Below are 13,750 nucleotides of genomic sequence, written 5' to 3' on the forward strand. Positions count from 1 at the left end.
CTGTTTGGTACTCTAACAAATACAACGAAACACATGAAAAGAGTGAATAGCTGCATAGGACAGTAGTTGCTCCATATTCTGTGATGAAATCAATCCCTCCTAATATCTCAAATTCTAGTCCTAACCTATTTGGGTTTCAGAGTGCTTTCCTGCTTTTAAGCACCTATGTACATAAACCTACTAAACAGGAATAATTTTGACAACTCGAAGGATGTCTTTGAAAATGTGGTTCCCACAAGATTAGGGGGACAAGAAGGAGCTGAATCAATGCTTGGAGCAGCTGGCTCTGACCACAGCTACTGAGAGCTGCACTCTCCCCAGTAAGGTTACACTGACCAAACACCAGAGGGGCTGACTGAGGCAGTGAGCAAAGGCAGTCACTTGATGAGGTACGGCATAACACAGTGAGAACAAGAAAAGATGCTTCTGGATTTAATGCTTAAGCTGAAGTCAGTGGAAATACATCTGTTGGTTTCTGTAAAATTTGAATTATCATTTAGTGAGTAACACAAACTCAGGTTTTGTGTCACAGCTGCTATATCTGTTGATGAGAGCAGCTTTTAAGGAGGTCAGCAGAAATCAGTGTTAAGGCTTATCTCTCAATTAATGTGCTGAATGCTGGCATTAAAAGTAATCTTTTAGTTGGACAATACATAACCACTCAAGAAATACTGACGGAGAAAGTTCAGTGACACCTTTTCACTGACATTTATACTTCCAGAACAGCGAAGAGAAGAAGATAAGGAGGGCAGCAGTCTACAGAAAGGAGAAAAGGCCATAAAAGAGGAAACACACACTGGAGAATATGTCACTTAATGAACAGTTGGAGACCGAAGTAAAATGTGATATTCAGGCAGAAGGTGAGCGTGAAGCCAAGAAACCAGGGAATATTTCAGAGAGCTCGGGGACTGAGGCAATGATCCTTGTGGTGCAGTTTTAGAATATGACAAGCCAGAGGTCAACAAATACATGGTATTTACCTGCTGACATACCCAACAAAGTTCACTAGGGGCAGCAAAGCAACCACCAGAATCGGATTACTTATAACCAAAATTCATTTGGGTAGGAAACACTAGAGGTGTTTAATTTAAAACTGTGTGTACTTTGAAGGAGCACTAGAAAGGTGAAACTGCCATGTTGGCTAAGGTTTTGAAAATGCCTGCAAAGCACTCTATGAAGATCACTGTTATTATTGAACTATGTTATTACCCCACTGGTTCATGGAGTTTGCAACCTGGAATTAAAAGAAAAGTGGAAGATTATGGTGTATTTTAGAATTTCTCATTTGTCATGTTTTCTTTTTGGAAACATAGAAAGGAAACTTCTGGGTCACCAAATATAATTCCTGGGTCCTGCAGGCAGTCATGTTACCTAGAGGATTAATCTCCTATCAAACTCCTTGAACATATAATGACTGTCTTTACTAATGTTAATGAGAACTGCTACTCATAATTTGCATTTACACACTACTTAAGGATCTTGAAGTGTTCTTTCATATAATATGCTCATTTTTATAACAGGCATATTGAATTTAAATGACTTGCCTAGGGTCTCACAGCAAGCCAACAGCAGAATGACTCCTAGGGCTCCTAGTGCTTTGCATTAAATCCTGGACATTAACAACTCCCTTCATAAAGGGAGCTTTGTAGCTGCAGATCACCTCCTGGTGCTGATAAATCAAACCTTTTCTGATAGTGCAAACAAATCAATAAATTACTTGAACCCATGCAATGCTTCCCACCATCTGCAAATCCTGACTTGTGAGTTTTTTGAAAATTGAGAAAATTGACACAAGCCTGAATAATGCTTAGACAGCCTTTGTCCTATGATCAGCCACGAAATTTTCATGTGGTAGCACTTTAGATCTATATTTTCTGTGTGTATACAGAAGTGATCTCTACATTTGTTCCAGGAAAGCTTCAAAGCTTTCTGTATATCTTGTGCTGTTGGAGGCACATGTGAATACAAAAAAAAAAAAAAAGAAAAACACCCAAGCCCTGAAATCAAACCAACTAAACAAAGAAATAAACTCCAACAGTAAGACTATAATAAAACTATTAACTTCTCCAGTGGCAGAATTGCTCTGTCACAGGAGCATTCCTTATTACTGATGTATCCTCTGAATAGCATGGTCCTCATAAAAAATTAACTCTAAAAGGAGGAGATGGAGCATCCCTTTATATATGGGCTCTTCTCTCTTAAGAAAGATGCAGTACCACAGAATTACCTGAGTTTTCTGCCCGTGTCAATATTATCATTGTCTCTAGCAAACTGAAGTGTTGGTATTTCCCCTTATATTTTGCCCTCTCCTCTATGCCTCCCTTGGAATGAACTTCAAACTGCACCCAGTGATTTCAGGATGCTATTTCCAAGCTTTTGCCAGTGGCTCTTTCTATGGGAAAATATGTTTTCTGTGGCATGGCACTTGCTGCACCATCAGAGGAGCCGTTGGGTAGACCAACAACATCTACAGCAACACCGATCCCACTCATTGAAGGAGTTCCTCCAAGGTGGTGGCAGCTACCCAGGAGCTCTCACCTGCGGCAGATGGTGACATTTACTCCTGCTGGGAATGTGGCTGGGCAGACGGATGTTAAAGAGGGCCTGCAGCGCCGCCTGCGCCGCTTGACCCTTGGCCAGCTTCTTGCTACGCCCCGAGCCTTCGAACGTTCTCCCGTCCACCCTCACGGCCATCACGAAGCTCTTGATGTGCTGCTTCTCCACGGTCTCGGAGAGGCAGACGTAGCGCAGGCCGGAGCGCAGCTCGTTGAGCAGCACCACCGGGTTCTTCTCGCTCTCGGCCTTGGCGGCGCGGTGCCGGCCCGGCTTGGCCGTGCCCACCAGGTCCAGCGTGTGGCACAGCAGGCGCCCGCGCCGGTACGCCGTGGAGAGCAGCTCGTTGTTGACGGGGCTGTAGACGGGGAAGTCCTCGCTGTGCGTGGAGGGCTCGAACTCCTTGAACAGAGTGTCCGGGAAGTCTGCCTGGTCGGAAGTGAAGTCCGTGGAGGGGCTGACGCAGTTCCCCATGGCGAAGTGGGCTTGGCAGGCGTTGGGGAACTGGACGAATGACTTCAGGGCTAGCTCTGCGGCGCGCATTTTGGCTTTCTTTTTTGTGGGGCCCGTGCCTTCAAATGTGAGTCCATTTACTTCCACCGCAACGGCAAAGACTGGAGCGTGCACTGGACCTGTCTGGGAAACCATTTTATATTGTAATCCTGGTTTGAGTTCGTGTAGCTGAACCAGAGCGTTCTTTGGCGTCACTGACCATGAAACTTTCTTCCAGATAAGCTGAAGTTTGCAGAAATGGCCATTATTGCCTTCCTCTAAAGGTCTTTTCCTCTTACTGCTAGTTGTTCCCCCTCTCGCCCTATCAGTAGATGCTATTGGATGATCCTCCAGGTTGCCAATGTTTCGATTTTCCTTTACTTCTGCACTGCTGGTACCTGTCAGCAAAGAAAGAAACAACTCGCATTACAGTTGTCATCATCGCAGCTGACATTATGCCTAGGGCTGTCAGAATAGCCAAAAAAGAAAAAAAAAGAAATCATTGCTAAGCCCTTTTTAGGAGTTTTCCTTAAATATCTGTATTATGGTTGGTTTATTATTTCTAGCACAAGTTTTTTTGCATGTTCTGAATATTTGCTTGTCCCTAAAGGTCTGCTTCTATTAGTCATTAGCCTTCTGTTTTAAGAAACGATTACATCATTCAAAGATGAAGCATAATGGATGCCATGTGACTTAAATGAACTGCTTGATAATTATAAGTAAAATGTAAATAGTTTGCAAAATTCCCTAAGGATGACGATTGTTCTATAATCCATGTGGGTGAATGCTTATGAACACATTAGTAGAAATCAGAAATGACTCACAAACAGAAAAATGGGCAATGTATTGAATAATCTATTTGCAATGAATACATTGACCATCTCTGCCCACACCACAGCCTCTTGTGTTGTGAGCACCACGAATCCAGACTAGGAAATGATCTGACAGACCTTCACAGCATTTGAAATAATAATTTGGTCTGGACTCAGATCCCAGTTTAACAAGTGAGTGCTTTTCTGTCAAATTCAATTGCAAATGCTCCTAGTTTCTGCATCAGCAACAACTAATATTGCAAAAGTTGTAGATAAATCCAAATGAGACCAGGGGAAGCCAGAACATCATGATGGGAGCAATTACTGACGTAAAGGATGATCCATGTCAAAGAAAAGCAACAGGAGAGAGTGACTGCCAGGAGTGCCAGGAAGGGGATGAAATGACAGTGGGGAGCTATGGAGGGAGCACTCTGTTGTTGAACCGATGAATCCCCCACTGCTCTGGACCACGCTTGTGCAATGTGCTGCCAGGCAGTGCTCTGTGCCACAGCAGAGGCATGGCTGAGAATGGAGAGTCATCTCACTGATGTCCTGAATGAGACACAAGATGTGCTGCTGGCTAAATAATCACCCTATAAAATTTCTGTAATTTCTGATGAATTTTTTTAAAATGTCTTGTATCTCTGACACATCCTCCAGTCCTCCTGTGCATTCCCTGTGACAGAGAGTAACGGAGGAAGTAAATATAGGCGTAACCCAGCTACAAGGCAACCCATCCCAGGAGTGATGTAGCTGATCCAATTCCAAGCAGAGCACTATGTAGCAGCCTGCTTTACTCCAAACCTGGGAAAGGCATGGAGCCTTTCCCAGGTTTTGGTTTGTTATTGTCAGATGTGGTCATGCCACCCAGACAGGCTGTGTAACTCCCATGCACAGAGAAGGTTTCTGTGGTCTTTAAGGGACAGAGAATGGTCCTCCCACTTTATGTGGGACCACAGCCATGTTTGGTTTTCTCTCTACTTTGATAATGTAAGTTAGCTGCAAGGATGTAAGGAGTGAACTGCTGGCTAAGTTTTGAGAAACTTCTGCTGGAGCTCTGTGTCTGTGCTGCACCCCAGTGCTAGGCTGAGCCAACAGATGCACAGGAGCCTGTGGAGATTATGTGGAACCAACTGTCATGATTAAAAACTTGCTTTATATCCTGAAATGTTACACTTGTATTTAATATCAAAAGACTTTTTCCCATCAGAGCAGTGAGCACTCATGCAAACTGTTCCACAGGAAGAGGGTCACTGCTTAGACAGGAGTAATCATTATGCCAAAAAGGGGGGCTCATTGGCAGAACTGAGTCTTTAGGCCTCCTCTCCTGAAAACCCTGCAGCACACACTGAGCTTCCAGCCTGGGTCTATGTCTCACCAAAGTTATCACCAAAGAGCTCTCTTCTGCAGTGCTTTGCTGAGGCAGAACATGAACTGACAAATTAAGGTTTTAGTGACTAGTTAATTTTTACTTTCTGAAGCCAAGGGGACAGAATGAAGACAGGTGAGGAAGGAAAGAAATGCAAAAGACATACAATAGAAAAAGAAAAGTTTCATCATATGGTATTCAGCTGTATAAAATATGACATCTTTAAACCAACCTCTCTGGAAATAAGACATTTAAAACTAAGGCACAAGTATTATGTGCTGTTTTCTCATTGAGTTCACAAATCAATTTATAGAACTTCTTCTCTGAAGGGAAAGGGAATATCAGCTTTAACTTCCTCTATCCAGCTTGGCATTGTCTGGCCTTTTTCTGTCATGACCTTTTCTCATGTTTTCATCCCACTCAGAAGATATATCTTTAGTTATAGGCATTTTTTTCATGTAAAGGCAAACTATTTTGACGCAGACATATTTTTTTAGCATGAAACAGGTTTGGTTCTTTATTTCACACCTCCTCTCTCATCTTAACCTAATAGGTTTTTACAGAGCCAATTATGGTACATATTGATACTGCAGTCAAGAAGCATGAAAAGAAAGATAGCTCCTGCTTCACACAATATTCAGCTTTGAAAAGAATTTGTATTGATTACGCACCACTGAATAGGAAAACTCAAGAGGTTATTTGTGTTTATATTTCATATTGTCTTATTCCATCTGGTTTTTCTTTCATGGTCAGAGAACTGAGGATTTGTGAACATGGACATGTGACCTTAACATCTTGCCTTAACCACCCTCAATAAAACAACAGTTATCTAAAATCATAAAATAAACATTACTTATTTGTCTTAAGTTGTGTTTATAAAATTGTCTAGCCCATATTTTTGCCAACAGAGAGTTTGCCTTGATGAAGTGAAAAAAATGCAGATTCAGGCAAAAAACTTCCAGAGATCAAGCACAAAGGATAAATGGACAAAGTTGGGCATGCATGGTGATGACGTGCCTGTATTTATGGCGTGTTTTCACTTGTCACAGTGAAGAGAATCTGTGCAAGTATCCTTACAGCCAACCAGATTTTAGAGCACCTGGTCCTGAAACACCAAGAAACAGCTCAGTTCTGCCCAGATCTCAGCAGGAGCTGCAGCAGCCAAAAGTCATCATGGGCTCTAAACCAGAGGCAGCCTAAACTCAGTGAGTGCCTCAAAAAGTCTGTGAGCCTGATGGATTTGTGTGATCCCTGGCAGCTGCCAGGAAATGTGAAATTACTTTATACTTTCAGGTATCTTTGAAATAAGAAGTCTTTGAAATGTGTCTTTTATGAGACCTCTGAGTAGCAGACATAAGATTACCTCTCTAATGGTGGCACATGAACTTCTATTGTGAAAATCAGACAAAGCAGGCAAATGACACCAAACTACACAAGATAAATACTGTAAGCAGCTGTAATAGAACAATCACAAGCAATTTTAGAAATGAAGAGCGCTAAAAGGAAAGGGGTAAGTCAGAGGATACACACAGGGAAAATGCAAAACTCTGGATCATTTTGTCTTGTTATTTCTCATAATGTCTTTGTTCTTGACTTTCCCAAATATATTCTTTACATTTGGGGAAAAAAAGTAATAAATTATGGTTCCCCCATGATGAAAGGCTAGAGAATAACACTGAAAGAGGACAGAGTTAAAAAAAAAAAAAAAAAAAAAAAAAAAAAAAAAAAAAAAAAGGAAGAAAAAAAATAGTTTTCTGGCAATAGTTTCTAATTTATTGTGTAAGACTTCTAAAAAAGTCCCACAGCTTTGCACTGTAATATCTCCTCAGGTAACTTGATTAATTGATTTTTTGCAGTTTCACAGGCAACAGGAGACATCGTGATCTTGTATTTGCTTCAGTAATTGAATGGGAGAAAGGAAAGCAGTGAAATATATTTATTTATGCACTATTCCTCATTATTCTGACTGCTCTTTCATGTTTTTCTCCTTTTGGTGATTATGCACAGTAGAGTTAACCTAGAGAGTTTGCATCATCAAGAGCATTTCAGAACTATAATGCATCACTAATAATGACACTGACTATGTCTCTGGGTCTTAAGGGCTCTGCAGAACTAACCATCCAGTACTCCACGCTACATTTGAAGAGATAATATTGTTCCTGTTGAAGGTTATTCTGCTGCCAAGCCAACTTCTAGGGAGGATAGGAAAGGAGAGGTGGTAGGTGGCATCTGCATTTTTGCTGGCATCTTTACTATTGAATTACAATGGACACTCCATTATTGAAGAGCTGTGATATTACAAGAAAGAATTTGCAAGATCTGTATTATAGCAAACTCCTGATTCAACTGATAGCTCTGATACAGGCAGTTACTGTCTTTTGAAATGTTCAGTAAACACTGGATTGCTTATCTGGAGTACATTTTTGCTGTTCATCTGTATGACATTGCAGATGTTAGGAGGATTGACTTTCATAATTCCTGGAATTCTTGAAAGTGAAAAATCTTGAATAAAGAGCAATATGAACTCAGGAGCCAGAGCTGTGGTGCCTTTGTCCAAGGCCAGCTCTGACATCAAATGCAATGTAGGGCAGTCTCCTCTTGCAAGCAAGATGGCATTTTCATACACTTACTGATTCCACAACCAAGAACTGGGAATGCTTCTGCTGCGATTTCTAGGTTGATATTCTTGGCTTTGGAATGATAAACTTGCAGCTAACAATGGATATAACTCTTTTCTCTCTTACATGAAAACACACGTAGGTATTTTTAAATCTTCATGTAAAAAGTCCAGGTAAGCCATGATTTCTCTGTGGTTGTTGAACACTCCCTGGTGGCTCACAGGGTTCAGGTGGTCAAAACCAGTGTCATCACATTTTGTTGGTGTGTAACAACACACTGGAGAGAAAAGTATTAACAGTGAAAAAAGTACAGGGCTTTGCTTAAAGTGAAGATGAAAAGCTTGTGAAAGGTGACTGCCATTGTCTTGAGCTGTTTCAGATGAACATGCTCTACTTTGCCCACTTAACTATCTGAAGTAACTGTGAAATCCATGTCTAGTACAGATCTTACCAATGAGGGAAATTATTCAAATGATCTAACGACCTGACTTAGATTGATACTTAAATTCCAATGGTCTCTGCTCAAACTGGCAAAGAACTGCATGCAGCAAAAAATGTGGGCAGCCCATGGCAGAGACAGACCTAAGGACAACATGAACTCCTGAATCAGGGCCAGAATATTTTAGGCCCTGGAGAAATCCAAATTACAGTAATAGACACAGGTGTGGGTTTTTTTTTTTTTTTTTTTTTTTTTTTTTTTTTTTTTTTTTTTTTTTTTTTTTGTGTGTGTGTGAGTGTGTGTGTGGTTTGTTGTTGTTGTTGTTAATGAAGGAGTAGCTTTGGTGAGGGATTGCTTGGAGCTCTGCCTCCTGAAATGGGATGTTCACTTTTTTCTTAGAGACAGGGTTGTCTGTCTCACAGTGTGAGGTTGTATCTCACACTGTGGAAACAAATGCTCTGGGGCCTCATGCTGTCTGAAGAGGAATTTGACCAACATGCTCATAACTGAACATGCTTCAGTACATTGAATCTGAGTCTGGAATGTGTCCTTCAAGACTGCTGCAGTGGTTGGAACCAGCGTACTGGGGACCATCGGCTCCCTCTGCAGGCACTGGAGAGGTGTGTGCTGCCCTGAGCCTGTGCCTGTGGCAGCACTCCAGAATGAGATCCCCAGGAATCGTGCCCCTGCTAGAGGTACAACCTGGGTGCAGAATATCTGTGGCTGGTGATAATCTGCCCTGATCCCATGGCAAAGTGGGGATGGCAAGATTAAAGATCAGGGACAAGCACAGGCTTTTAACGTCATGAAAGGCAGACAGGTTTAAGCAGTGAACAGGGAATGATTATTCACTGTTTCATGTAACCCCAGCACTAGAGACTGCAGGCTTGGAGAAATAAAAGGGTGCACTTTTTGACAACGCTCTAAATCACTCCTTGTTCCTGCCTGTTGTTGAGATCAGAAGTATCAGTGGGCTCTGGAAAGGACTAGACAGGTCTGTTGATGGCTAAGAAATATGGAGATTGAGGTGCAACCTCTAGCAGAGTTAATTTTTGATAGGTGCTAGAAGGATGTACCAAGGGGAGGATCTCCATTTAAATGTCCTTTTTCTCAAAGCATCACTAACAAATGCTGAAGACCAAGTACAGAGCTAAGCTTCCTACTTCTAATCCTCTGTGACATTTCTTACATTCTTAGCTACAACTGCCTTCTAGGGATGAATAGGGTGGTCCTTTCCTTGCATATTCAAGATTAGACCCTCATCAGGGACAGATGATTACCTTGCCCACAATCCCATTCCAAAGACGCATAGTGCCTTTGATAGGTTTTTCTAGTATTAGTTCATTGATCATAAACCACAAAAATCATGTCTGTATGCTAATAATCACCTGTTGAAAATGCAGGTACAGTTAAACTGCATGGCTCCCTTTGTAAAGAAGGCCTAAGGGAATGTGAAACAGGATTTGTATCCATTTCAGCTGGTGGAACTCTGCCCATTGATACAGCACAGTCAGGGAAGCAGTGCTCTCACAGGATGCTCAGTGAGCAGAAAACTACAGGGATAAGCAACCTCATTCTCTACCTTGCCAGCATTCTCCTGGGCTCCTGGTAAATTGTTAACACAGGAGAAGATTTTTCCACTTGTTCAGAGCAAATCTCTGAAGCTCTTTAAAAGTGGAATTACTGCAGAGGTACATGTGTGCTATAGGCTTTAGTAGGATTTAGGCTGCTATACTGCAAGTGAACACAGAAATATGGATGATTTTAAATTACTTCATATTTTTAAAAAAATTAAAGATTCTAATAGTAACACCTAAAATGTTTTCTGTTTTTCAAGAAATAAATAGCTGCCTTTTCACTGGAGCATATGTTTGACCAAAGGGAGGACTGGGTAGGAATGACCCTGAAAACAGTGACATTTGCTGTTTCTCTTTCAGAAAACATAGGTTAACCCTGTCCATGTGAGCTGTTTTACAGCCCACGCAGACACAGAGCTGTCATGGTGTTACAGTAGCAATAAGAAAATGGTGTTACAGTGTTTGGCTTGTACAAACTTCCTACATTACCTAAAAATAACTAAGTAGCACATTTGGGAACTATTACGCAGGAGGTGCCTGCACAAGCTCATGGTGTGCATAATATGTTTCCTCTGTGTGTGTGTATACTTCTCATATGTCTTCCTGAAAATACAGCCTTCCTGGGAGCAATTCTGAAGGATTTTCAGGATTTTTTTTTTTGCCTTTTCTGTAATTGCCTGCCTTCGCTGTGCAGCAGAATAGTGTGATGTCCATGTGATGCTCAGCAGCAGAAAATAGCAGGCTGTGCTTCTTCACTCCTCCAGCAGCTCTTCCCTTGGTGATGCACCATGACCAAACCATGGCAGATCAGCAACAACAAGGGAAAAACACCAAATTCCTCCCACTAAGTGGCTCTGGTAGGGCAACATGGCAGCATGTGTCTGGCTGGAAAAGAAACCAATCTGGTAGGTGATACTAAAACATTGCTCATTTGGTTGAGAAAGATTCCCTCTGTTTTCTTTTTAAGATTCAAGTTGTGTTACAATAAGCAGGCAGGATAAAACACAATAATTGTTTCTAGATAACAAATGGAAGAGCTTACTGAGGATTATTAATTGCTTACTGCCACTCTCAGACTTCTTAGTCTTTGGAAAACTTTTCAACTCCTTCAAATCCAGCAGGACTTTCCTCCAGCTCTACAGTCACAGGCTCAGATGGTTGAGGTGTAAGGGCCCAAGAGAATACTAATTTGCCAAGAGTGGTTATTTTTTAGGTTATAACTGGTTTATTTAAGCCTGGTTAATAAATTCTGAATTTGGTGGTTTTCTGCAGGGCCACAAACTGGACTTGATGATCCGTGTGGGTCCCTTCCAACTCCCTTCTGTGATTTCACATGAGGACTTGCCAACAGTTGAAAAACCACCTCCTTTCCACAATTGCTCTTCCACTGCTGAGATTTTATTTCTCAACTTTATTTTCATCTATAGAGAAAAGAGACTGCTTACTTAAATTGTCTTCATCCTCCATGGTGGTTGGGCCAGGACTCAGGTACTTGAAGGGTGCTATGAAGGTTGACAGTATGCTTAGTTTTTCTAGGAGAAAACAGAAGAAAAGATACATATAAAATCAGTACTCGGTCAATGCATTCATATCTACTTCACACTTCTTCTCAGATCAAAACATCTTGGTAAGTCTGTCTGGTTTTAGGACCTGAAGGAATGGCCTGAAGTTGTGTCAGTGAAGGTTCAGGTTGGATATTAGATTCTTCCCCCAGAGTGTGCTTGGGCACTGACCCACGGCAGGAGTCACAGCACCAGCCTGACAGAGTTCCAGAAGAGTTTGGACAATGCTCTCAGGCTTCTCTCCTCTTGGGGATGGTGCTGAGCAGGGCTGGGAGTTGGACTCAATGATCCTTGCGGATGCCTTCCAGCTCATCATGTTCTGTGATTCTGTGACTCTACAGTACCACCACAGTTCACTGAACCTTGATGCATTTATTACAGCTGGCACATGCAAACACCAAATACACGTTCCTCCTGGTTTCTGCCTCCATGCAGTGTTTTTTGACTGTGCTTCCCAGAAATGATGCCCAAGCAATGCAGAGTAGAGGATGCTAGAACTGGTCCAGCTGGGAATGGGGTAGGCAGTCATCCCTGGGAAGGGACCTGAGCACTGCTCTAATGGATGAGACCATCTACTTCACTTTTTTCCTCTCCCTAATGGAGGCTGAACCAGAGTTCCTAAGAGAAAATTCAGATGTGGAGGGCACAAAAGACTAATGTGGCTTGTAATTCTACCAGGTTTTGATATGATTTTTGGAAAACCCTTATGGTGGGCCCAGAAAGGTATTGTTCACATAGTAAGAACATTATTTGAAATCCCTCTTGTGTGCTCATATTAAGTGCTTTTGACTGAGGTTTCTGTTTATCCTACAGACAGTGTATGGCAGAGACATCTACTTCCAGTGCCATGATCACACTCTGCATTAGAGGCCAGGGCAGATTCATCAAAAAGAGAACTGATACTGACTTATATTAGGTCAATATTTGGCTCAGGATTTATCTATAGGAAAAATCTGAAGTTAACACAAACACTAGAAACAGGTATTTAAGTTTTTTACTTCCTTTGATAACTAGTTTGTTTAGCTGAACATTTATTTTATTTAGGCTGGATTCCTTCTGACACACTGTGGGGACTTTACTGAGGACCAACAACAGTAGAGTGTCTACTTGACAGAAGAAATAGAAACACACCTAACAAAGGTGATTCACAGCTTTGAAGAACTTTGCTGCTTTCCTAAAGTACTTCTCTGATTAGAAAGCCTCAGCTATGGCTGAGGAAATAGGTGAGCCTCAGTCACATATTTCCTCAGTGAAAATGTTCTGCATCCTGCACACTGTGAACAATGTTGGCCTCTCAGCCTGTGGCAGAAGCGTCAAAATCAGACCAAGAATGTATTCTTTGAAATGAAACAAGAAAAAATATTTTCATGGGAAATTTCTTTATCATCGAGAAAATATTTATCTGAATTTCCTTAAACTACCTGTCTGCTGAAGTATCACTGGTCTAGATACTGGTCTTTAGATATCTGGTCTTTAGGTATTCTGAAGACCAGTATACTAAAGACAGTATGCTGGTCTTTAGGTATTCCAGCTATAGAGCTCTTACACTTTTTCAGCAGCACATCTGTTAGCTTTTTGGCCTGGTTCTTCCTACATTTGCAAACAATCCTTGCTCTTGTTAAAGACAGTTATCAGAACCCATCAAAAATGACTCCATACGTTTGCCCTTGGCTGGGTAACATTACAGCTCAATTCTATTACAGGAATTCACTGTAAAAGGTGACTGCTCTTTGTTAAGTAAATACAATAAGCAGAATAAAAGATTGCCTGAAGAAAACCTTTTTATGTCCAGGAACCATTCAGCCCAGACTAATATATAATTAGAGCACAAATTAGCCTCCTTCAATTGCAGGTTCATTATGGGATTGCAGTGATGTCAGGAAGCAAAAAGAATGAAGCTATCCATGAACACTATAGCCAGAAGATTCTCCTAAGTGAATCCTTTGACACTTTTTTGCTAAGGCATTGCTCACTGAGAAATGTGGTGTCTCTGTACGACATCTCACTGTGTGTGAGACTGCTGGGTTGTGATCATGATAAAGGCTGGTATTCACTCCTGACTTCCTCAGCTGGTTTCTTTGATTGAAGTGAAAAGAATGTAGGCTTTTGGGACCTAATCCAAAGGCTGCATTTGGTGAGGGAAATGCTTCAGATGATAGACACAGGATCAGGGCAGCCCTTGGCTGTAGTACCAGCAGTGACTGTTGTGTCTGGGTACTGAGATCCTAAAGTGTGTGTACTCCACCTGTGCCTGACTGCTGACATCTGTCAGACCTCCAGGATTAACCCTCAAGACACTGATGTCACACACAAACCTAAATCTTTGCT

General features: G+C 41.6%; 1 protein-coding gene across 1 annotated transcript in view; it reads right to left on the bottom strand.

Annotated features, from left to right (window-relative positions):
• The window catches only part of ADARB2 (adenosine deaminase RNA specific B2 (inactive)), a 105,569-nt gene extending 93,831 nt beyond the window's left edge, over positions 1 to 11,738 (bottom strand). The window contains exons 1-3 of the mRNA XM_066332756.1: positions 11,594 to 11,738; positions 11,306 to 11,392; positions 2,539 to 3,443 (exon numbers count right to left, since the gene is read on the bottom strand). Coding sequence (XP_066188853.1) covers positions 2,539 to 3,443; positions 11,306 to 11,392; positions 11,594 to 11,738 — 1,137 coding nt within the window. The remainder of the gene's footprint in view (positions 1 to 2,538; positions 3,444 to 11,305; positions 11,393 to 11,593) is intronic.
• Positions 11,739 to 13,750: the final 2,012 nt, after the last annotated feature.

The sequence above is a fragment of the Sylvia atricapilla genome, chromosome 1 (genome assembly GCF_009819655.1).
Source record: "Sylvia atricapilla isolate bSylAtr1 chromosome 1, bSylAtr1.pri, whole genome shotgun sequence".
Classification (NCBI taxonomy): Eukaryota; Metazoa; Chordata; class Aves; order Passeriformes; family Sylviidae; genus Sylvia; species Sylvia atricapilla.